Here is a 23,962-nt window from a genome sequence, read left to right as displayed (position 1 = left end):
TCTCTCCCCATTTTCTCTCTCTCCTTCCCTTGTCCCTTTCTCTTTCTCCCTCTCCTTTGTTTTCTTTTATGCCTTCTCTCTCCCTCTCTACCCCCTCCGTTTCCTTTCCTCTCCTTCCTTCTTCCCCCTCTGTTTGCTCTTTTTTTCCCTCTCTGTCCCCACCCATCTCGCATCTCTTCCCCATCTCTGTCCTCCCCCCGAAGGAGACTTGCTTACTTATGTAGCTATGTTTCTTCTTGGCATCATTTGTAATTGTTACCATTACATGAATATATTGTTTTGGTGCACATGGATGCCTTATCCTGGCCCTAATTGGAAATGAAACACCCACAGTTCAAATTAGTTAAGGCAAGGCTGCTGTTAGACGTGACATACGCAGTACATTATGAACCCTTGGATATAAACGTTATGCAGGCCCTGGGACAAAGCATTACCTTTCATTAAAATTTACCCTCAAATCATCTGTAAACTAGCGCTTACTTCCATACTTTGTCTTCTCCATCTTCTTCTTTCTCTCCTCCTTTTTGAGACAAGGCCTTTCTGTGTAGCCATGGCTGTTCTGGAACCTGTGTAGACCAACCTGACCATGAACTTAGAGAAGTCTGCCTTGCCCCTGCCTCCCAAGTGCTAGGATTAAAGTTGTATGCCACTTGGCATTGATAAGAGTTTTCGAGTGTTTTTAAATGCAGTCTTACGCAGGGTGGTGGTGGTGCATGCCTTTAACCCCAGCACTCGGGAGGCAGAGGCAGGCGGATCTCTGTGAGTTCGAGACCAGCCTGGTCTACAAGAGCTTTTCCAGGACAGGCTCCAAAGCTACAAAGAAACCCTGTCTTGAAAAACAAAACAAACAAACAATAAATGTGATCTTATCTGGTTATAGTCACATACTCTATTACTACCAGGCCACACCTTTCACCATCGTTATCCGCGTGCTTTCAACAAAAAGGACCTTTCAACAAAAAGGACCTTGCTGATGAAGTGATGCTGCTTTGTGTCCTGATGTGGCGTACTCTCTGTGCTTTGTTTCTAGTCACGCCCATAAGAACACCGTGATGGAAGTGAAATTAAATCTCAATGGCAATTGGCTCCTGACAGCATCACGTGACCATCTCTGTAAACTTTTTGATATCCGAAACCTGAAAGAAGAGCTTCAAGTGTTCCGAGGTCATAAGAAGGAAGCCACAGGTCTGTGGCTGGGATGTGTTTCTCGTTTTGGAGACTCTTCTTGCAGCCATCACATGTTGTAATCATTTAATCTTTCTCGGTATTTTTGATTTGCAGCTGTAGCCTGGCATCCTGTTCACGAAGGGCTTTTTGCCAGTGGAGGGTCTGATGGTTCTTTGTTATTCTGGCATGTTGGGTATGTACCATCTACTGTGTGGAGAAGTGCTGATGTTTGCCTGTACACACATTCCCAAATTGTACGGCAGCAGAGTGGGCCCTCAGCTAGGGAAATTCTGGTGGCTGGGGACTGGCATGTTTTGAAGCCCAGCTCCATTGGAGTTTTCTAGAAGCACCTGCCTGTGGCCATTGTATGTGACTTGGACTTCTCCAAGTATGAAGACAGGGTCCTTCATGGCAGACTTGCGACAAATAATGTACTCAGAGATGCAGATGAGTATGATCTAGGGCTAGTGAGATGCTCAACAGATGTGAAGCATTTGCTGTGCAGGCCGGCCACCCTGATTTCATCATGTTCTTGGAACCCATGGTGGAAGGAGAAAACTGACACCTGAAAGTTCACTATGACTTCCCTTGGGTGTCATCATATGCACACACCATACACACGTCACACATACATAAACACATCGCACACACATTAAGACATTCAGTTTAGATTAAAAAGTCTGTTTTGAACTGACCTCCAAATCATGCACTGTGATGTTTGCAGTACTGTGTTGAAAGTGACGTCAAGGAGGAATATGTTTGTGAAGAGTTCTCAAATTTATATAAATATGATCAAATTTTGCATTTTTTATGTGCAAATGTGTCCTTTATCAGAGACTAGCTTGAAGCAAAAAAAGACAACACTTGTGTTTTTGGATGTAGAAATCATTATAGAAGAATAAAATAGATTTTTTTAGTTGAAATAATTTATGAAGCGTGATTTTCTATGGCTCTTTTATATTTGACTGAAAGAATTTACTGCTGAAAGACTAGTGGAACACATGGCACTGAAAAGTTCAAAATAAGAGATGAGAGGTTTTTTTAAATACTAAAGATAACTTTTTGTTTTGTTTTTGATGTTTTTAAGATTCTTTTGTATGGTTTTTTTTTTTGTTTTAGGTGATTTCTTGGTAATTTTGGTTCAATGGTATTTTTCATTTGTGTTCTTGCAGGGTAGAGAAGGAAGTAGGTGGGATGGAGATGGCTCATGAAGGAATGATCTGGAGTTTGGCTTGGCACCCTCTTGGGCATATTCTCTGCTCAGGCTCAAATGACCATACCAGGTAAGTACCATACTGAGGATAGGAAGAAATGTCTGTACTCAGGGAGTAGTAGGAAATATGTGTGTGTGTGTGTGTGTGTGTGTGTGTGGTGTGTACATATAAAATATATATATATATATAGTGTGTGTGTGTGTGTGTGTGTATGTTTATAGTTCAGTTTTTTGTTTTTTTTTTTTCCTGAGACAGGGTTTCACTGTGTATCCCTGGCTATCCTGGAACTCTATATACCAGGTTGGCTTTGAACTCAGAGATCTGCCTGTCTCTGCCTCCTGAGGGCTGGGATTAAAGGTGTGTGCCACCACCCCCAGACAGTTCAAATTATCTTTAAAATTAATTTAGAGACAGTATTGGGGGGGGTGGTAGGCATGCAAATAAATGGGTTTCATATTCATTCTTATATGTGACTAATCTTTGTTCTTAGTAGTTCCTCTTCTTCACTGAACATAGAGACTTAGTTTCTCAGCACTCCCTTTTTCTTTTTTTTTCCTTTTTGTTTGTTTGGGTTTTTTGTTTGTTTGTTTGTTTTTGTTTTTTGAGTCACGATTTCTTTGTGTAACTGCCCTGGCTGTCCTGGAACTAGCTCTATAGACCAGGTTGGCCTCGAACTCACAAAGATCCTTCTGCCTCTGCCTCCAGAGTGCTGGGATTAAAGGCATGTTCCACCACCACCCTGTCTCGGCACATTTTCTTGAATTATCATTTTTCTGGTGTATGTTTTTGGCACCTTTGTTAAAATATTAAGTGAATATAGGGTCTGTAGAGATGGCTCAGCTGTTAAGACTACCGGCTGCTCTTCCCGAGGTCCTGAGTTCAATTTCCAACAACCACATGGTGGTTCACAACCATCTCTAGTCAAATCTGATGCCCTCTTCTGACATAACGTCATACATGCAGGTGGAGCAGCCACTTATATACATAAAATAAATAAGTAAATCTTTTTTAAAAATTAAGTGGATATAACCTTTTGGTTTATTTCTGAGTTCTCTATTCTAGTTAACAGGTCTATATATCTTGTTTTTGAACCAGTACCATGTAGTTTTGTTAACATTGGGTCTGTAGTATAATTTGAGATCAAATTATTTTTTTTTATAAAGATTGATTTATTACGTATTCAGTGTTCTGCCTGCATGTATCCCTGCACTCCAGAAAAGGGCACCAAATCTCATTACAGATGGTTGTGAACACATGTGGTTGCTGGGAATTGAACTCAGGACCTTTGGAAGAGCAGGCAAAGCTCTTAACCACTGAGCCATCTCTCCAGCCCCCCCAGTATTATTCTTTCTGTTAAAGAATAATTGGCGCTTTTTTTTGAATTGTTGTTTTGTTTCTTTTTATTTCTGTTTTCATATGAGTTTTAGAACTCCTTCCCCCTTTTGATTACTGTGTAGAAAACCACTGGAGTTTTGAGGAACTCGGTGAATCTGCGAATCATTTTTGACATCACAGTATGTATGCTATTAGCCCACGAGCATAGGAATTTCAATTTGCTAAGCTCTTCAATTTCTTTTGTCAGTGTTTTAAAGTTTTCATTGTAGAGGTCCTTCATCTCGTTTGTTTTCATCTTCTTCTTTTAAAAGACAAGGTCTCGTATCCCAGGCTGGTCTTGAGCTCACTGTGTAGCCAAGGAAGCCTTAAACTTTGATCTTGATACCTCATCTCCCAGGTACTTGGATTATAGATATGGGCTGCCATGTTTGTTTGTTTTGTTTTGAATCTGTTGTAATTATTTTTACAGAGTTCTTTCTCAGAAAGTTCTATTTTTGAAGATTGCTTTCATATCCTTTTGCTTTGTTTAAAGTATTTATCTAGGTTAAGAATTCTCAGGTCGGGATCTTTCGGGATCTATTAAATATATGCATGTCATCAGCCAATAGGAATAACTAGACTTCTTTTCCTATTTCTGTCACTTTTATTTTGTTCCCTTGTATGTTCTAGTTAAGACTTTCAGCATTATTTGAATGAAAGGGGAGGAAATGAGTACCCTTCTCTCATTTTATTTTATTTTATTTTATTTATTTATTTTTTTGTTTTGTTTTTCGAGACAGGGTTTATCTGTGGCTTTGGAGCCTGTCCTGGAGCTAGCTCTGTAGACCAGGCAGGTCTCGAACTCACAGAGATCCGCCTGCCTCTGCCTCCCAAGTGCTGGGATTAAAGGCGTGCACCACCATCGCCCGGCTTCCTTCTCTCATTTTAGATTTTAGGAAAAATAGTTATAGCTTTTTCCCATTTACTATAATATTGACTGTATATTTGTCATATAATTTTTTTATTATATTGAGGAATATATCCTTCCTTCTATTCCTACTTTCTTCAGGGCTTTTATCATGAAGTAATATTGAACTTTGTTAGAGGTCTTTTCTACAGCTGTTAATCATGTGACTTCTGTCTTTAATTTTTTTACGTATTATGTAGCATTTATTGATTTGCATATGTTGATTCAGTCATATTCCTGGGATGAAGCCACTTTGGACATTGTCCTGGTGTTTGCATTTCTGTCACTGTTATCACAGTGTCACCTGACAGCTCCTGGGTCACACTGTGTTACTGAGAAAGCTGGGGAGGGACTGGGAGCAGAGACCATGGAGCACACTGCTCACTTCTCAGGTTCATGCTCAGCTTCTTTTGCGTTAGGAGGCTTAGAGAGTATGGTATTGCCAACAGTGGGCGAGGCCTCCCTCCTACATCATCAATTAATAATCAATAAAATGCCCCACAGACATGTTTACAGGCCAATCTAATAGTTCTTCATTTGAAGGTATTTCTTCCCAGGTGTACTTCGGTTTGTGTCATTGACAGTTAAAGCTATGTGTGTGTGATGAATGTGTATTCACTCAGTGTGTTCTTTAGTTTGGCGTGGAGTTTATTTTCAAGGCTTGAAATATTTCATTCCATGTTTTCCTGGATATCAGGGTTGCTACTGCGATACTGAGATAGTGTGTTAATTGATACTTTTCTCTTGCTGTGACAAAACACCATCACCAAAGGCACGTTAAGGAAGACAGAATTTATTCTGAATTATAATTCCAGAGAGTTAGGAGTACATCATAGCAAGGCAGAAGCATGAGAGCAAGTGACAGGCATGAAGGCCAGAGCCGGAAGCCAAAAGGTCGCATCCTCAATTACAAGCATGAAGCAGAGAAGGGGAACCGGGCAAAATCTATATTATTTCCAATGACATGCTTCTTCTGGCAAGGCTGCACCACCTTCACTTCCCAAATGGGCTGTCAGCTCTGAACTAAGTGTTCAAATATCAGGGCTTGAGTTGAACCTGGTTCAAACTACTGCAGGTTGTATAGAAATTAGGATTGGGCAAGTATTTAAATGGCCTCCTTTAATCTATTATATTAGTATTTGCATATTAATTAGAATCAAGTGATTTTCTTCCACCACGATGAATAAGTCAAAGGAAATGGGAAATAATACATCAGTCAATATTTTTTCCTAACTGGATTGACTGGTTTTCCCTATCCTGCCCTTTGGGTTTTTTTTTGTTTTTGTTTTTGTAGCTGGCTCTTCAGCTGGAGAGTGAGCTGCTGGTCTCAGTAACTAATTTAAAAGGTTAGATCTCTGCTGATGGTAGGGGTATCAGTCAATATTTTTTCCTAACTGGATTGACTGGTTTTCCCTATCCTGCCCTTTGGTTTTTTTTTGTTTTTGTTTTTGTAGCTGGCTCTTCAGCTGGAGAGTGAGCTGCTGGTCTCAGTAACTAATTTAAAAGGTTAGATCTCTGCTGATGGTAGGGGTATGCCTATAATCTCAGTACTCCAGGAGGCAAAGACAGGTGTATTTCTGTGAGTTTGGGACCAAACCAATCAGAGCTACACAGGGAGACCTTGATAAATCAACAGCAAAACCAAAACCACAAAAGTGTTTCTGTGTTTGACTCAGCATTCTGTAGGAGGTTCCCAGTCTGAGACATCCCTCATCTTGCACACCTCCACCTGCCAGTTATCCTCTCCTCTCTGCTACATAGAGATTAACTTTCCACACATTCTGCTTGCATTTACATTTGTTGTGGGTGTTTTCTTCCCAAACAGATTTGAGCTGCTTTTGACAAAGTTCAAGTCTTTCTGGAAATACTTGTTACTTTTGGCTACGTTGTGCAAGATTTCGGACAGGTCCCATGTTTCCGTGTTGTTGCTGAACTAGGCGATGCCTTTTATGTATTCTTGAGTGCAGTGAGAACCTCGGCGTTAGGTTCCCACACTACACTTTCCTTGAAGTCTCCACAGCCAATGTTGTCCCTTTGGAGTGTCTACCCGAATGTAACCCTCCCCCGGTCACACGCTCTGCAGCCCTCTCAGTGTCTGTCTAGCTCACTGTTCCTCTGATGGCATGCCAGGAAGGGCTGGTTGGTAGCTATTGCTGGTATTTGCTTTGTGAAAGATTTTGTAGATCTCACTTGAACTTCTTTATTCTCTCTTTACTTCCTTCCCTTTCTTTTCCCATAATTTTCTGCCTTTTTACCATTCTTTTTGTGTTTCTGATGTTTTTGTTTTCTCTCTCTGATTCTAGTCTCCACTGCTAGAGTGTAATTAACTCAATGACGTGACTCACGTGTCCATAATACTAAGTTTATTTGTTGTTGAAATCAATAAGCATTGTCACTGTAGAAGGATAATTAGGTGACTGTGCGCATACCCAGGTGTAAGAGGAAAAGTGCAGATACCAACCTAAAAGGTAGATCCTTCCTTCTCCGTGTGCTTGTTGTTTTTATTATTTCCTAACACTGAACATGTTTTATTACTGACATATGTTAAGAAAGGGAAGCTCTGCAGTTATACTTTGATTATTATTAAGAAAACGACTTTGAGTTTTTACTCTTCCTATAACTGCCTCCAGAGTGCTGGGATTACAGGGTGTCCTGTCATACACACATACACATATTTCTTGTCCTGACTCTTACTTCTGAGTTACAGCTTTTAATCTGCTGTTTTTGTAGTGATTGGCATAGGGTATTATACTAAAGAGATGGAGTTAAACATTAACTTTCCTCGTTTAGGTTTTGCTTTGCATTCTGATTTAAAATGCTCTTTCCACAATTAAAATATTTTAAAGAACAGTATTTTTAAAACTTGATTTGCACTATTTTGCCCAGAGAAAACACTGAAACCATGCTCCTCTTTCTCCCATTATTTTTATTTCATCAGCAAATTCTGGACTCGAAACCGGCCAGGTGATAAAATGCGAGATCGATATAATCTGAACCTTTTACCTGGCATGTCTGAAGATGGAGTAGAGTATGGTAAGATCTGCATATTTGTCCTTTGAAGTCTCATGATATTCCATTATAAACTTAAGTGTTAGAAGACTCGTACAAAACTAGTTTAGGGCAAGGGATGTAGCTAAGTGATCCAGTGCTTCATGCTCTCCTTTCAATCCTCATATCAAATAATCCAACTACCAAATAATTTAATTTTTTGCTTGGACTCAGAGATTGCCTGTTTTTGCCTCCCAGGTGCTGGGATTAAAAGATTTGTATCAGCTCACCCAGCTTTAGTTTTAATTTTATAGTTTATTGATTTATAAGTCACCAGCAATATCGCCTGGGTCTTCTTGTTTGTTTGCATTTTTGTTTTGTTTTGTTTGGAGACATGATCTCACTGTGTATTCCTGGATAACTTAACTGACTTAACTATTGCTCTATAGTCTATGCTGGTCTTGAACTCATGGAGATCTGCTGCCTCTGTCTTCTGAATGCTGTAATTAAAGGTGTGCTACTGCCCCCAGTGATTTTTTTTTATTACATATTTTTATACTTATTTTATTACTTATTTTTATAAAACATCGTTTGTAGGGGACACTATGAAGCTCTCTGTTGATGATGGGTATATTATTTTCAGATGACCTGGAACCCAATAGCCTGGCAGTGATCCCAGGGATGGGAATCCCAGAACAACTGAAGTTAGCTATGGAGCAAGAACAGATGGGTAAGGGCAGCTATGTTTATTCATTTCATTTTTATAAAGTTTTGTAAACCTCTCTTATTTTCATGGTAAATTAATTATTAATAAGTGGTGTTGAAATGCTCATGTGGCTTATTGAGAAATGTGAATAAAAATGGTTTAAACTATGTAATGTTTAAAAATTATGTTTCCAACAGTTTGCTCATTTATTAAAAGACTACATTGTTTTGTTTAAAGAACTAACTAATTCTTTCTATGGTTTCAGGAAAAGATGAATCAAATGAAATTGAAATGACAATTCCAGGCTTGGATTGGGGAATGGAGGAAGTGATGCAAAAAGATCAGAAAAAAGTTCCTCAGAAGAAGGTCCCTTATGCAAAGCCCATTCCTGCTCAGTTTCAGCAGGTGAGCCACTACAGTGTAGTGACCTTGTGCCAAGAGATTTGTGACCTGTTCCTCTGACGTGCTCAGGATGATTTCCTCCAGCTCTTTTGTTGCCCCCTTCTCGTATTCTTGTTTTTAGGCATATTTGCCATTTGTGCTCTAAAGTTAAAGTTAAGTGGATGAGTTTGACATCCACTTTCTCAATGCCTCTTTTTAGTATTGTCTCATTTTTATCATCTACATTGTCAGAGGGAAGAGAAGGACTCAGCAGGCAGAGTGTGTTGGCCATCTTCTGTATTGTCTGTCTTCTGCTCCATTAATACAAATAACTTACTCAAGTAGCTAACAAACTTTGCATGCTTTTTTTTTAAATTTATTTTTATTCTGTGTTCATTGGTGTTTTGCCTGCATGTATGTCGGTGTGAGGGTGTCTGATCCTCTGGAACTGGAATTACAGATAGTTGTGAGCTGCCATGTGGGTGCTGGGAATTAAACCCAGGTCCTCTGGAAAGAGCACTTAACTACTGAACCATCTCTCCAGTCCCAAAGTTTTGCATTCTCGATAGCTGCAATATCTTGCAGTACTTAGGTCAGCTTTCTGTCAGTGTGACACAGATCCGTGTTAATGCTGAAATTGAGGCAGAAGTCTGTTCTGGTTCACGGTCTCAGAGGGTCCAGGTTGTGTGGCTTTGTCTCTGGTTTGTGGCCTGAGAGAACATGATGGGAAGCATGTGACAGAATAAAGCTTCTCACTTCCTACTTCCCAGGGAGCAGAGAGTGAGAGGAGCCTACATCTCAGTATCCACTCAAGGGCATACCCCAATGACCGCCTCACTCCTTCAAGCCCCCCTCCTTGAATTCCACTTCCTCCCCAAAGTGTCATCACCCGAGGACCAAACATTCACCATATGAACTTTTGAGAATACCAAACTATAGCTTGTAGCTTTCATAATTTTAGTAATTTCAATTACTAATGTACCTGGCCCACTCTATTCTTATGTCACAAAGGATTGGCTTTAGAGGTGAAGACAGTTCAGGTATGTATATTGATGATAGTAGAGAAAAATTTTCAGCCTATCATAATTTTCATGCTTTTATGTAATTTAATTTTCTCTTTTTTTCTAAGGCCTGGATGCAAAATAAAGTTCCAATTCCTGCTCCAAATGAGGTACTGAATGACAGGAAAGAGGATATCAAATTGGAAGAAAAGAAAAAAACACAAGCAGAAATTGAGCAAGAAATGGCCACATTGCAATATACCAACCCACAGCTTTTAGAGGTGTGTGAGCTAAGAAAGTAGAGATGGCACCTTTTATTGATATCCTTTCTAGTGTTGTTTTTAAATGATACTTCCTTCTTTTTTTTTTTAAAGATTTATTTATTTATTATGTATACAACATTCCTTCCATGTATGCTTGCATGCCAGAAGAGGGCACCAGATCTCATTCATTACAGATGGTTGTGAGCCACCATGTGGTTGCTGGGAATTGAACTCAGGACCTCTGGAAGAGCAGTCAGTGCTCTTAACCTCTGAGCCATCTCTCTAGCCCCCCAAATGATACTTTCTTAGTGTGTGTGTGTGTGTGTGTGTGTGTGTATACATGTATTTATGTGCCACAGTGTGGATGTCAGAAGGTAATACTGCAGTCTTATTTGAAGGCTTTAGCTTATTTTAGTTATTTAGTACACTCATTGTTTTGTTTTGGTTTTTTTTCTCCCCTTTCCAGCAACTTAAAATTGAAAGGCTTGCACAGAAACAAGCTGATCAGATCCAGCCTCCGCCCTCATCTGGTACCCCTCTCCTCGGACCTCAGGCCTTTTCTGGACAAGGTCCAATATCTCAGATTCCTCAAGGTTTTCAGCAGCCTCATCCATCTCAGCAGATGCCAATGGTGGCTCAGATGGGGCCCCCGGGGCCGCAGGGCCAGTTCAGAGCCCCTGGACCCCAGGGACAAATGGGACCACAAGGCCCCCCATTGCATCAAGGAGGTGGGGGACCACAGGGATTCATGGGACCACAAGGACCCCAAGGCCCTCCCCAGGGACTGCCACGGCCTCAAGACATGCATGGTCCCCAAGGAATGCAGAGGCACCCTGGACCTCATGGCCCTTTGGGTCCTCAAGGACCACCTGGACCTCAAGGTAGTTCTGGTCCTCAAGGTCATATGGGTCCTCAGGGTCCACCTGGACCACAGGGTCACATTGGTCCCCAAGGTCCACCTGCTCCTCAGGGCCACATGGGCCCACAGGGGCCTCCTGGTACTCAAGGAATGCAGGGACCACCTGGTCCCAGAGGAATGCAAGGACCTCCTCATCCTCATGGGATACAGGGTGGGCCAGGGTCTCAAGGAATCCAAGGTCCAGTGTCTCAGGGACCTCTGATGGGACTGAATCCAAGAGGAATGCAGGGACCTCCAGGACCTCGGGAGAATCAGGGTCCTGCTCCTCAAGGGATGATGATTGGCCACCCACCTCAAGAGATGAGAGGACCTCATCCTCCAAGTGGATTACTGGGACATGGCCCTCAGGAAATGAGAGGTCCCCAGGAGATGCGGGGCCTACAGGGACCTCCACCACAGGGATCCATGTTGGGCCCTCCCCAGGAACTTCGAGGGCCCTCAGGTTCACAAGGGCAGCAGGGGCCACCCCAGGGCTCTTTGGGACCTCCACCCCAGGGTGGCATGCAAGGACCCCCTGGACCTCAGGGACAGCAGAACCCGGCAAGAGGGCCACATCCATCTCAAGGACCAATACCATTCCAGCAGCAGAAAACACCTCTGCTAGGTGATGGGCCCCGGGCCCCCTTCAATCAGGTATTACTCCCTTCCAGCTTGTACACATTATCACATGGGAATGGACTCTGCATTGTACAGAACTGACAAGGATGCGGAAAAGCACTTAGAGCTGGGCCCTCCTGCTCCCCAAGTGTCAGCAGTGGCAGTCTGACTGGAAGGACGTGGCGAGACAGAGATGAAGAGCTAGTTTACCATCACTAAGTAGATCTCTTACACCTTATTCTTTTTCACAGAGATGCTTACAGAACAGATCAGCTGTTAGTGGAATACAGTTACTTGAGCCAGGGCTCCAGAGAGTTGGGGCTCTAAGGAGGGAGTGTGCTAGGTTGTAGACAGTTCCACTCTTGTGGAGTTTTTAACCTGATTATTCCATGGGCCAGCAAGTAAGCAGCCTGCCTTCAACATTTCTGTCCATTTCGCTTTAAGATGTTTTTAAAATTACATATATTTTATGTGCATGTGTGTGCACATGTTCACATACCACAGCAAGCATGTGGAGGTCAGAGGACTATTATTAGAAATTGATTCTCTCCTTCAGCCATTTGGTCTTCAGGAATCTAATCAAGGGTGTAAGGCCTGGTAGCAGGTACCTCTCAGCCATTCCACCAGTTGTTACTGTTGTTTTAATGGCATTTATTTGTATCTGTTTACTGTGCATGGCATATGCACCACTTCTAAAGATGGCGTGGGGGTGTTGAAGGATACTGTAAACTCTCTGCCTCGCTATTTTCATTTCAGTGGACGCATTTATAGAAAAACTGATTGCAGACCAGAGTATTCAGAAATAATGGCCTGTGTGTGAAGTTATGTTCAAGCTGTTTTCTCCTGTCATAAATTATTTGCAGGAACCTAAAGATGTAGCTCATTTGACAAAATTCTTTGCCAGCAATTGTGACATCTTGGGTTCAGTCTCTGGTCCTGCATAAAACTGGGCATGGTGGTACACGTTGGCTAGAGACAGAAGGATCTGGAGTTTAAGGTCTCCAAAATATATATATGGATGTATGTTATGAGACAGGGTCTCACTGTAGAGCTCTTGATTGGCCTGGAGCTTCTTATGTAGACTAGGCTGACTTCAAACTCAGAGATCCCTCTACCTCTGTCCTCCAAATACTGGGATTAAAGGTGTGTACCACCCTGCCCAGTCTCCAAGAATTTGTAGGAAGGGTATTTGTGTAAATATTTGGTCGCTTTTCAAGGACTCTGTCTTCAAGAAGTTTTGCTACTCAGTAATTGATTTGGTACTTGAGAGATGATGCGAGGAGAGTTTGAAGTTGTTTGGGGTACACCAGACAGCACGGGCATGAATGTATTTAATAGTGTTTGGTTATGAGTGATGACTCTGAATTTTTTATTTATTTATTTGAGACAGGGTTTCTGTGTAGCTTTGAATCTTCTCATGACATTCACTCTGTAGACCAGGCTGGCCTCAAACTCAGAGAGATCTGCTTGCCTCTGTCTCCTGAGTGCTGGGATTAAAGGCGTGTGCAACCACGCCTTTAATTTTACTATTGATTCAAAGATCAATAGTAAAATTACTTACACATCACAAACCAGTCACATGAACAGACACTGACAGTCAAAAACTGCCAGTGCGGTGTCTTGGCACGTAAAAGTCTGACCATCTGAACTGGATCTCAGGACTCTACAAATGTACAATTGAGAATATGCCCCACCCACAAAAATCAATCAATTAAAATGGTCATCAACTATGGTCTATAAACCCAGAACTCAGGAGGCTGAGTTTTCAGGGCTAGCCTGGGTTACATAATGAGTATTTTCAAAAACAGAGAGCAAATGCTGTCAGTACTGTATTGCCAGAAACATGTGGGGCTTTGGCTTCGTTAGTGTATGTGCACACATGCAGTCGGCTGTCTTCCCATGAAGAAGCTCTCCTGAACCTAGAGATGGGCCAGCAGTCATAAGCCCTCTTCTCCTCCTTACAGTGCTGGGGTCCTAGATGCATGTATGGCCATACCCAGCTTTCTAATGTGGTGCTGGAGATCCTAACTCAGTACTTGTGCCGCACAGACTCCTTTCCACTGAGCCATTTTCCCCCAGCCCTACTGCTGTGCTTCCCGCTGTTAGTCCCGGACAGTTCTTAGCAGTATCTTTTATGCTGCTATGTTAACACCCAGATTCCACTGAATTAAACAATGAAGAAAAAGCTCAGCCAAAGTAGAGAAAGTCAGATTTTAGGATGTAAGGAATAGGAGCAAATTTTCATCAAGAAATTTTGGTGCCATGACGGTTTTTATGTGTAAATTTGACTATCTTCTTCTCTAACATGTCTAAAATTTCACTCATCATATAACAGTAAAAGTTTCTTATTCTTTTTATAATCCTCCAAAATGAAACTATTCTTTCACAAAACCAAAAAATGGTTAATAACTAGAGTAAGTAGTACACATGCATGTACACACTGAATTAATAAGCTATAAAGCCAGGCAGTGGTGGTGCACACTTTTAATTCCACCACTAATTAATGAGGCAGAGGCAGGTGAATCTTTGTGAGTTTGAGACCAGCCTGGTCTACAAAGCGAGTTCCAGGACAGCTAGGGCTACACAGAGAAACCTTGTCTCAAAACAAAGATTGATAGACATATCTATCTAGCTATCTAGACACACACACACACACACACACACACACACACGTGGAGTTTTAGGACAATTTAGGATGACAACTCTGAATTTAATCCAACTCATTCTAAATTCCATAAAGTGGAAATAACATAATTCATGACATCTTCAAATTTTGGAAAATCTACAGAACACTACATCACATATTCAGTAAATCCAATGGTTACATTTCACATTGTATGCACATTTACTATTGATCTTTGAATCTGTGCTAATCTCATACAAAGGCCAGTCATTAAGTGTATTTTCTATATGAAAGAATGCCCAGATATTTTTTGTCTGCTTGTTTCTTTTGTTGTCATTGTTTTTATTTTTGTTTGAGACAAGGTTTTATTGTGTAGACCAGGTTAGCCTTGAACTCACAGAGTTCTGTCTCTCAAGTACTGGAATTGAAGGCACATGTCACCACTTCTGGCTTCTCTGGCTTTGCTTTGTTAAGAGCCCTGATCCAAGAACAATGTGGGAAATCAGAACAAATACTGGGTGGAATGGTGGCTCAACTTTGGAAGGTGAAGACAAATCTCTAAGACAAACTGGCTAGTGAGACTAGCTAGAATGAATTCTGGGTTTCATTGATACGCTGACTCAGAATAAGATGGAAGGGCAATTGAGGAAGATTCCTTGCATCAACCTCAGGCCTCCACATACTTGTGCACACAAAAACATATGCACCTTCCTGCTCACATGCACACATCACACACACACGCACGCACGCACGCACGCACACATCCAGAGCTCTATAGAGAGATGGCTCAATGATTAAGAACATGTGTTGCTATTGCAGAAGACTCAGGTTTGGTTACAAGTATCCACATGATGGCTCACAAATATCTGAAACTCCAGTTCCAGGGGATCTGATATCCTCTTCTGACTGGGTACACATGTAGTACACATACATGCATGCAAGCAAAACATCAGACACATAAAATTAAACCTTTAAAAAAAAAGCCAGATGTAGAGGCACACATCTCTAATCCCATTGCTGCTCACAGGCCACCAACTTACAGTATACTGTATAGTATCAGCACTAAGAGAGATGTTGCTTTAACATGGTGGAAAATGAGAGCCAACTCCTGAAAGTGGTCCTCTTACTGCTATCCCACAAAATAAACAAGCAGCAATAAAAAGCTCCGTCCTGATGTAGCCTTAGGGTTGGTTGCTGTGTCACAGCATGACAGTTAAAGCTGCCTACCTGGTAGGGGCTAGGCCATTCCCGTTGAGAGGAACTTGCCTTCTGCAAGAGCCGTGGCACTCTGCTGTGTCTCTTGGCTCCCTCTGAAGCTCCTGTGTGACATTACAAGAAAAGATCTGGCTTTAAGTAAATTCTTTTGGAGGTTTAGAATACAGGTGCTTTTCCCTTTGATTGTGAATAGCTCCTCCCCCAGTTTAGAATTGTTTGTGCATATGTCCCTATGTGCTTTGTGTGAAAGCAGGGGTGTGCATGCCACCTTGTTGGGGTACATGAGTGTGTCAGTGCATCGCTGTTGCATCTGACAAGCTAGCTGGCCTTTGGTCATCTAGGGATTCTCCCATTTCCAGCTGCATCACAGCATAATTTTGTACATAATTGTGTACACTGGGATCCCAGACTTGGGCTGCTCCATCTGCCATTACTTGGGGAATTCAGACTCCCTGCAGTCTCATGCTTGCGGGCACTTTACCTACCAAGCCATTTCCCTAGTCCACTTCAGAGGAATTTGATTTTAATGTCACTAGCTAAATATTTAATTCTAGCACCTTGGGGCAGCTTTTTGTGTGTTATGGTTGTTATTCATGAAGCTCCTGTCCCTGGTCTCACACCTGTCTTTAAATGTTTCACCTCAGGAAGGACAAAGTGCAGGTCCCCCACCCTTGATACCAGGCCTAGGGCAGCAGGGAGCACAAGGCCGTATCCCTCCTCTGAACCCTGGACAAGGACCTGGCCCTAACAAAGGTAAATATGTGCTTGGCTGAGGAAGAGTTTGTGTTCTACCACTGTTTTGTGCATTTTACAGTAAGCAGCTTTGTTGGTAATTGATACAGTGGCACTGGAACAGCTGGGAAAACAGGATCACAGTCATTTCAGGCGATAGCTTGCTTTGTCTTTTGTTGTCATAGGTCATTACTTTAGACAGTGATGCTAGCCAGAGAAGATGAGTTCCACACCACCAGAGACCGGTAGTGAAATCACTGGGAAACCCTGGTGTTTGTGCCTGTGGGATGCAGGTCCATGTGTCTGGCCTTCCAGAGAGCTGAATTGCCTCTGCTTTAGGCTCCTTGATAGGGTAGAGGATGCAGGCTATTGATGCTGTTCTTATCATTAGCACTCCCTTTGCCCCATTGTACCATATTGGACTCTTTAACTGCATACATTGTTAGGCACCGTTTGAAAAGAAGAAAGCATGGATCTAATGTACATGGGAAGTAGAAAAAGACAAAATATCCTGAGTAAATTGGGAGCATGGGGACCATGGGAGAGGGTTAAAGGGGAGGAGAGAGGAAAGGAGGGAAGCAGAGAAAAATGTAGAGCTCAATAAAATCAATAAAAAAAAAGAAAGAAACCAAAAAAAGAAAGAAAAGAAAAGAAAGCAATGTACTGATATTATGAAAAGCGAAGATGGGGACTGTCAGCATTTAGGGGTATATGGCTATTTGGAAGTTACCAGAGGCTCTGGTTGATCTGGCATCGAGCCCTTGCTCCAGGTGAGCAGCATTGGAGTAAAGGGTAAGGGCTAGGAGGAGAGTTAGCATGGAGGAATGTGCGGCGGGTCGTTATGAACAGAAGTGAGGTAGGAGTGGAATGGTCCCATTCAGTACCCCTAGAAGACAATACACTAGCACAGGGGCACTGTGGGAACTATACCTCACAGTGCTACAGACCTTTATTACTAACTGGCCAAACACATACCGTATGGTACGTGCTAGGTGTTTTTGCCCATCCTATTAAATTAAGAGAAGTCCTTGTCAGCATTTATAGCCCTGGGAGTTTAGACATTTAAAGCTCAGCTTTGGGCTGGGCAGTGGTGGCGCATGCCTTTAATCCCAGCACTTGAGAGGCAAAGGTAGGCGGAACTCTGTGAGTTCGAGGCCAGCCTGACCTACAAAACGAGTTCCAGGGCAGCCAGGATACCCAGAGAAACCCTATCTCGAAAAAAACAAAACAAACAACTTTGAATTTCTATGAGCTATTTAAGGTAGGAAAGGGCAGGGATTTGGAGAGTTTTTATTTCCGTTCCTTTTGCATAGAAGTGGTAGCAGTAGATACATGAGGGTTTGTCAGGGAGAAAGAAGATGAAATTTTCTTAGAGGTTTGGGGGCCTTGGGAAGGGCGTTTGTTCTCCACCAGGTACTTCCATTAGTGAATGAAAGTGGCCTCTCTGCCACACCTGCATCTGTCTCCACTTGTTCCTGCTCGTCTTGCTCGCCCCTTTTTCTCCCCTTCTCCCTTTCTCCTTCCTTCTCCCCACCTGCCCTGCTGCCTTCCCTTCCCCTCTTTCTCCTAGGGACCCGAGGGAGCAGGGAGAGACACGCACATGGCCTACCATCCTCTCCTGGAGTAGTTGCCACCACCACATCACCGTGTGTAGTGGTAGGTTTCTTTCCTTGGAAGAAAGTTGACAGGCTACTTTTAAACAGAGAGATGATGAGATGAGTATTTTGTAGGTTAATGAAGTCCAAGTGGAGCCTGTGTTACAGCCTCTGGTCAGTTGTCAACCATGTGTGAAGTTCAGACAACCTGAAGGTGGAGAAGCAGTTGTCTTAGTTTGGGTTTCTGTTGCTGTGGTAAACATCATGATGAAAAGCAGTTTGGGGAAGGAAGGGTTTATTTTACTTTAAAGCTTACAAGTCCATACTAGGGACTTTAGGGAAGGAACTCAAGGCGTGAAGCTAGGGGCAGGAGCTGATGGAGAGGCCATTGAGGAGTGCTGCTCAATGGTTTGCACTCCGTGGATTGCTCAGCCTGTTTTCTCACACAGTGAAGGACCACCAGGTCAGGGATGACACCACCCACAGTGAACTGGGTTCTCTCATATCAATCATCAGTCAAGCACCACAGGTTTACCCACGGGCCAATCTAGTGGGAACGCTTTTTCGATTGAGATTCCCTCTTTCAAAATGACTCTTAACTTGTATCAAATTGGCAGAAAACTTAGCCAGCACAGCTTCAAGAACAGTGAGTATTGAGTGCTTATCTGATAGGGGAGTGGATCCGGGATGTTTGCAGACTGCCTGAAGAAGGGACAGATGAGCTCAAGTTCAGAGACTTTTTCCTAAATCACATTTTCATGCTGAGTTTTCCAAGTTCCAATCCATGCTTTGTGGAGAGAGGTTGAAACAGCTGGGGGAATGAAGAATGAAAGGGTAGGGGTTGGAGGCAGGGAACAGAGATGTTGACTGACACAGGAAAAGTTGTTCTTATCGACAAGAAACTGTAGTCGAAGGGCGTGGGCTGGGAAGTCTCGAATGAAATTCCTGTCAGAAAAAATTGCTAATGATAAGTGTATTTGAGGCACATCATTCCCAGAAAGAGCAAAATAAGGTATAAATACAAACCCCAAAGTTGAAGGCGAGCAGGGCTCTTTTGTTCCCAAGCAGTTGTTAGAGGGGCCTGTGGTCCCAGGAGCCTTATGGAAGAATGTGTCAAGATTTCTACAGTGTGGTGTGGCATAAGCTGAACAGGCCAGGGCTAAAGCAGTGGATAGTGGGTGGCAGCACTGTAGACCTGATGCCTGTGATGGCTTTTTATATATGTATATATATATATATATATATATATATATATATATATATATATTTCTTAAGTTGGAGACAGGATCTCACTGTATGTATATCCCTGGCTAGCCTGAAACTTACTCTGCAGACTAGGCTGGTTTCAAACTCAAAGAAATCTGTTGACCTTTGCCTCCCAAGTGCTAGGATTAAAGGTGTGTGTCACTTACGCTGGCTGAGAAGAATTCTTTTTTTTTTTTTAAATATTTATTTATTTATTATGTATACAATATATGCCTGCAGGCCAGAAGAGGGCACCAGACCTCATTACAGATGGTTGTGAGCCACCATGTGGTTGCTGGGAATTGAACTCAGGACCTTTGGAATAGCAAGCAATGCTCTTAACCACTGAGCCATCTCTCCAGCCCCCGAGAAGAATTCTTGATACCACAGTCTCCTAGCTTTTAGCACAGCCTGACTTTTCTCTGTTGTGTCTCTTGAGTATCAAACCAGGGACCCTGCTGAAGTCACAGGAAGGACAGGGACAGGAATAGGAAAGACCATTCTCGTGCCAAGAGTTCACTTATGTTTTCAACATGTGGCCGAGAAGTGGATACTTCGTAGAGATTAGAAAGTATCCCTAGGTCAAGTTACAAAACTGAAGGTTGTACCCCAAACCCCACGGTTTCCCCATTATATGATGCTTTGGGATGTTTATCTTCTAAGTATATTTAGAACCCTGGAGGGAAAGCATTGAAGGGCAAAGCACATCCTAAAATTAGCAGGTCTTGTAGAGCTGGCCGTGGAAGCCATAGTAACCCTCAGCTTTGTTTCTTGTAGGTGACTCTCGAGGCCCTCCCAACCATCACCTGGGCCCCATGTCAGAGAGGCGGCACGAGCAGAGCAGTGGCCCTGAGCACGGGCCGGAGAGGGGGCCTTTCCGGGGTGGCCAGGACTGCAGGGGTCCTCCTGACAGGCGTGGCTCTCACCCTGATTTCCCTGACGACTTCAGCAGACCAGATGACTTCCACCCTGACAAGCGCTTTGGCCACCGGTTAAGGGAATTTGAGGGACGAGGAGGACCCTTACCACAAGAAGAGAAGTGGAGGCGAGGGGGCCCCGGACCTCCCTTTCCACCTGATCACAGGGAATTTAGTGAGGGGGATGGCCGGGGTGCAGCTCGAGGCCCTCCAGGGGCATGGGAAGGCCGCAGACCTGGAGATGAACGCTTCTCCCGGGATCCTGATGACCCACGTTTTCGGGGGCGCAGAGAAGAAAGGTAGGGAAGTATATTCCGTGGGATCTTTGCATTTTCCCTATTCTCACTACTAAGATGTTTTTCCTTTCTAGGGGAAAGCACTATGATGATTTAGCCCTGTGTTCTGTTTGGTTAGCATTTAGACTGTCCTTTCTTATTTTGTTTTATTTATTTATTTAGGTTTTTGAGACAGGTTTTTCTCTGTGTAGCTTTGGAGCCTGTCCTGGAACTCAATATATAGACAATATGTAGGTCCATCTGCCTTCTGAGTGCTTAGATTAAAGGCGTGTGACTCCATTCTCTGTCAGCATTTAGGCTTTAAAGTTAGTTTTGTAGTTTTCTGTTATCTTTGCATTTGAGACCTTTGTCTTTTAAGTTGTTTTGATACAGTCTTATGCTGTAGTGCAGGCTGTCCCTGTATTCCTAGTCCTTGTCTTTGCCTCCTGAGAGGAGTGTACCACTACTCCTGGCTGACTTCTGAGTTATGCTAAAGAGATGGGAGACATTGTTATGCTCAGAGAGTGTCTTGGATCCATCTGACTTATGGGTCCAGGCTAATTAGATAATGAGACCAGAGCCAGATACTATAATTGAAAATAAAGGGCTTGTGGGGCTGTAGAGGTGGTTCAGTCGTTAAGAGCACACTGGCTGTTGTAGAGGGCCTTGTTTAATTCCCAGCATCCACATGGCAGCTCACTGCTGTCTTTAATTCCAGTTCCAGGGTACCTCTTGCCGTTATGCAGGCAAAACACCAATTCACACAAATATAGAGAAGGAAGGAAAGAGAAGAAAATAAAGGGCTTATAAAATAGACTCAGATTTTGTGAAATTGCTCAAAGGTCTTAACAAAGTCGGTTTGAAATAAACATCGTCTTCTATTAAACTTAGGTCAGGCTTGAATTCTCAGCCCTATGGATATAAAAAATAGAAGCAATGCAGAGGAAAGAAAACAAATTGGTATGATTTCAAATGATATTGAGCATAACCAGCAACAGTTGTGATTAGTGTTTAAGAACTGACATCTGCATAGTGTTCATGATTTCCTGAATCTCTGCGTTTTGTGCAAACTTCACATTTTGTTTTGTCTTTATTTATCTTTTTGTTCACCCATGACATATTTTCAGCTTAGACTCTTATGCCATCGCTCCTTTCTGTGCTTTCTGTTTCCTCCACCTGGAACAACACTCTGTACAAAGCTGTGGCTCACTCTGGTTAGAGCTTTCCCCTAAACAGCTCTGTTCCTCTTGCAGGACTTCTAGGGCAGTCTTTCCCTTTGAATCATATAGGCATCCCTTGGTGTATGACGGCAGTTTTAGAGACCCTTCCACATCAAAGTCCTTGAGCAGTTAGCTAGTTCCTTGTATAAAGTGCTCTAGGGTTTACACAGAACATACACAGTACCTCATACAATATGCATGTATGTATTTACTGTGTGTGTTATATATGTACATGTTTGTGTGGTGTGTGTGTGTGAGGTGTTGAATCAGATGTCTTTGTCAATCACTTGCCTCTGTTTTTTGAGATGGTCTCTTCTTACTAAACCTACTGCTTAGCAATTCAGCTAGGGTGGCTGACTGGTAAGCTCCTGGGATCTTCTTGTCAGTCTCCCTGAGCCGAGGTTGTAGCCACATCCTGCTGTGCCCTGCTTTTTACACGTGTGTTGGGGATCTGAACTCAGATCCTCATGTTTGTGTGGCAGGCACTTTACTGACTGAGCCATCTCCAGAAAGTCACTGTAATTGTTTTGTGTGTTTGAGACTGTCTCACAATGTAGTCCAGGCTGGCCTGAAGCTCACAGAGATCCACCAGCCTTGCCTTCCAAGTGCTGGGATTAAAAGTGTGCATCACCATGCCTGGCTTTACTATATTGTTTAGGAAATAATGACAATGAGCAAAAGTCTGTATAAAGTGTTCAGGACAGCACTGGAGAGGTGGCTCAGTAGGTAAAAGCACTTTACACTCAAGCTTTACATCCTGAGTTTAGATCCCCAGAACTCATGTAAGTAAAAAGCCAGATGAGGTAAGTGTACCTCTGTAATCCCAGCATTCCTATGACAAGATAGAAGGCAGAGACAGGAGACATTCCTGGAAGCTTGAGGACCAGCTAACTTGAAATAAGTAGAAGGGCAGAAATAACAAGAGAGACATTGCCTGAGCAAGATAGAAAATTATTCTTTGACCTACACACACACACACACACACACACACACACACACTGATGTGCACATGCCTGCTTTCATATACCCACATACTTAAAGAAAAATGAAAAAAAAAGGTAAGTTCTTGCTTTGTAGCCTAGGCTGCTCCTAAATTAATAATTCTGGGATTACAGGCATGTGGTGTTGCACCTAACTTCAAAACTTTAAAAAAAAAAAAAGGCCATTACATTTCTTTATTCTGGGTGTGTGCATATGAGCACAGGCACTGGAAGCTAGAGAGGGTGCTAGATCCCATGGAGCTAGAGTTCCAGGGTCTTGGGGGCTGCTTGATGTGGGTGCTGGCATCTGACTGAGGTTGCCAGGAAGAGCATTCACACTTGAGCCATCTCTTCAGCCCTGTTGTTTTATCTTTGTGTATGTGTGCCTTCTGCCTTGGTGTGCAAGTGCAGATGAGAGGACTACTTGCGGTAGTCACTTTTCTCTGCCATGTTAGCCCTGGGAATGGTTCTCAGGCTTGGCAGCAAGTGTCTTCACCTGCTGAGCTGTTTCACTAGCCCAGACCAAAAAAGAAAAAAAAAACTTAAAAAAAGATTTGCGTATTTTATGTGTTTCCTGAATACATGTGTATTGTGTGCATGCCCAGTGCCTATGGGGACAGAAGAGGGTGTTGGATACCCCAGAACTGAGGTTATAATGGTTGTGAGCTGCCATATACACCGGGAAACAAGCCTGAGTCCTCTACAAGGCAGCAAGTCGTCTTTGGCTTTGAAGCTGTGTCTCATGTAGCCTAGGCTGGTCTCAGTCTTTCTGTTTAGCCAGAGTTAACCTTAAACTCATGTTCTTTTTTTTCCCACCTCCCAAGTACAGAAATTACTGATGTGTTCCATCATGCATTGCTGTACTTATTACTTATATTGCTTACAAGTACAGAAATTACTGATGTGTTCCATTGTGCATTGCTATACTTATTTATTACTTATATTGCTTACAAGCACAACAGTTTTCTGTTGTTTCCTTAGGACCTACAGTGGTTGTGGTTAAACTGAGAGGAATCAGTTGATTAAAAGATGATTTTGCTTTCATTATTTATTTATTTATTTTAGGTTTTTTTTTTTTTTTTTTTTTTTTTTTAAAGACAGGGTTTCTCTGTTGTAGTTCTGACTGTCCTGGAGCTTGCTCTGTTGACCAGACTGGCCTTGAACTCACAGAGATCCTCCTGCCTCTGCCTCCTGAGTAATGGGATTAAAGCCATGCACCACCAGCTCCCAGTGTGGGGTGGGTAGCTGCACTTTGTTCCGTCTCTCCTTCCTAATCTCATCACCCTTCATCTCATCATAAAACCCCGCTTACTTGCCTTCAAGAGTATGGCACAGCTGTGTACCATACATGGTGTGCACCCTATATGCCACAGCACATAGGAATCAGAACTTCAGTAAAGGGATTTAGGGGGTACAAGCAGTCCATACCAGTACGTGTTTTCTAATAAAGACAAAGAAGACTCCATTTGTCCCTGGGCCATTGGCACAGTCGCTGCTTGGGCACAGGTGGGAAATGCTTTGTTTCAGGGACAGCATTCTTGTCAAGGCTGTCTTGGCCACTCACGCCTCTTGTGCAGTTCTACTCTGAACCCGGTTTGCTGTGCTTACAGCAAAGATGCTTTGGTCATGTTGCCTGGGGACAA

The 23,962-nt window shown here is 42.8% G+C and overlaps 1 protein-coding gene across 2 annotated transcripts in view; it reads left to right on the top strand.

Annotated features, from left to right (window-relative positions):
* The window catches only part of Wdr33 (WD repeat domain 33), a 106,767-nt gene that overhangs the window by 76,723 nt on the left and 6,082 nt on the right, over positions 1–23,962 (top strand). Inside the window, exons 9-18 of one of the 2 annotated variants that reach the window (XM_041660467.1) lie at positions 1,031–1,185; positions 1,282–1,360; positions 2,340–2,450; positions 7,601–7,695; positions 8,294–8,380; positions 8,622–8,761; positions 9,867–10,019; positions 10,468–11,553; positions 16,000–16,108; positions 19,705–20,143. In XM_041660467.1, coding sequence (XP_041516401.1) covers positions 1,031–1,185; positions 1,282–1,360; positions 2,340–2,450; positions 7,601–7,695; positions 8,294–8,380; positions 8,622–8,761; positions 9,867–10,019; positions 10,468–11,553; positions 16,000–16,108; positions 19,705–20,143 — 2,454 coding nt within the window. Of the gene's footprint in view, positions 1–1,030; positions 1,186–1,281; positions 1,361–2,339; positions 2,451–7,600; positions 7,696–8,293; positions 8,381–8,621; positions 8,762–9,866; positions 10,020–10,467; positions 11,554–15,999; positions 16,109–19,704; positions 20,144–23,962 lie in introns of those variants that run through there. The other variant, XM_041660468.1, reaches the window with a different exon arrangement.

The sequence above is a fragment of the Microtus oregoni genome, unplaced genomic scaffold, assembly GCF_018167655.1.
Source record: "Microtus oregoni isolate MIOR12 unplaced genomic scaffold, Mior012 000011F_ref0000422, whole genome shotgun sequence".
Taxonomy (NCBI): Eukaryota; Metazoa; Chordata; class Mammalia; order Rodentia; family Cricetidae; genus Microtus; species Microtus oregoni.
This window is presented reverse-complemented; position numbering and strand designations above follow the sequence as displayed.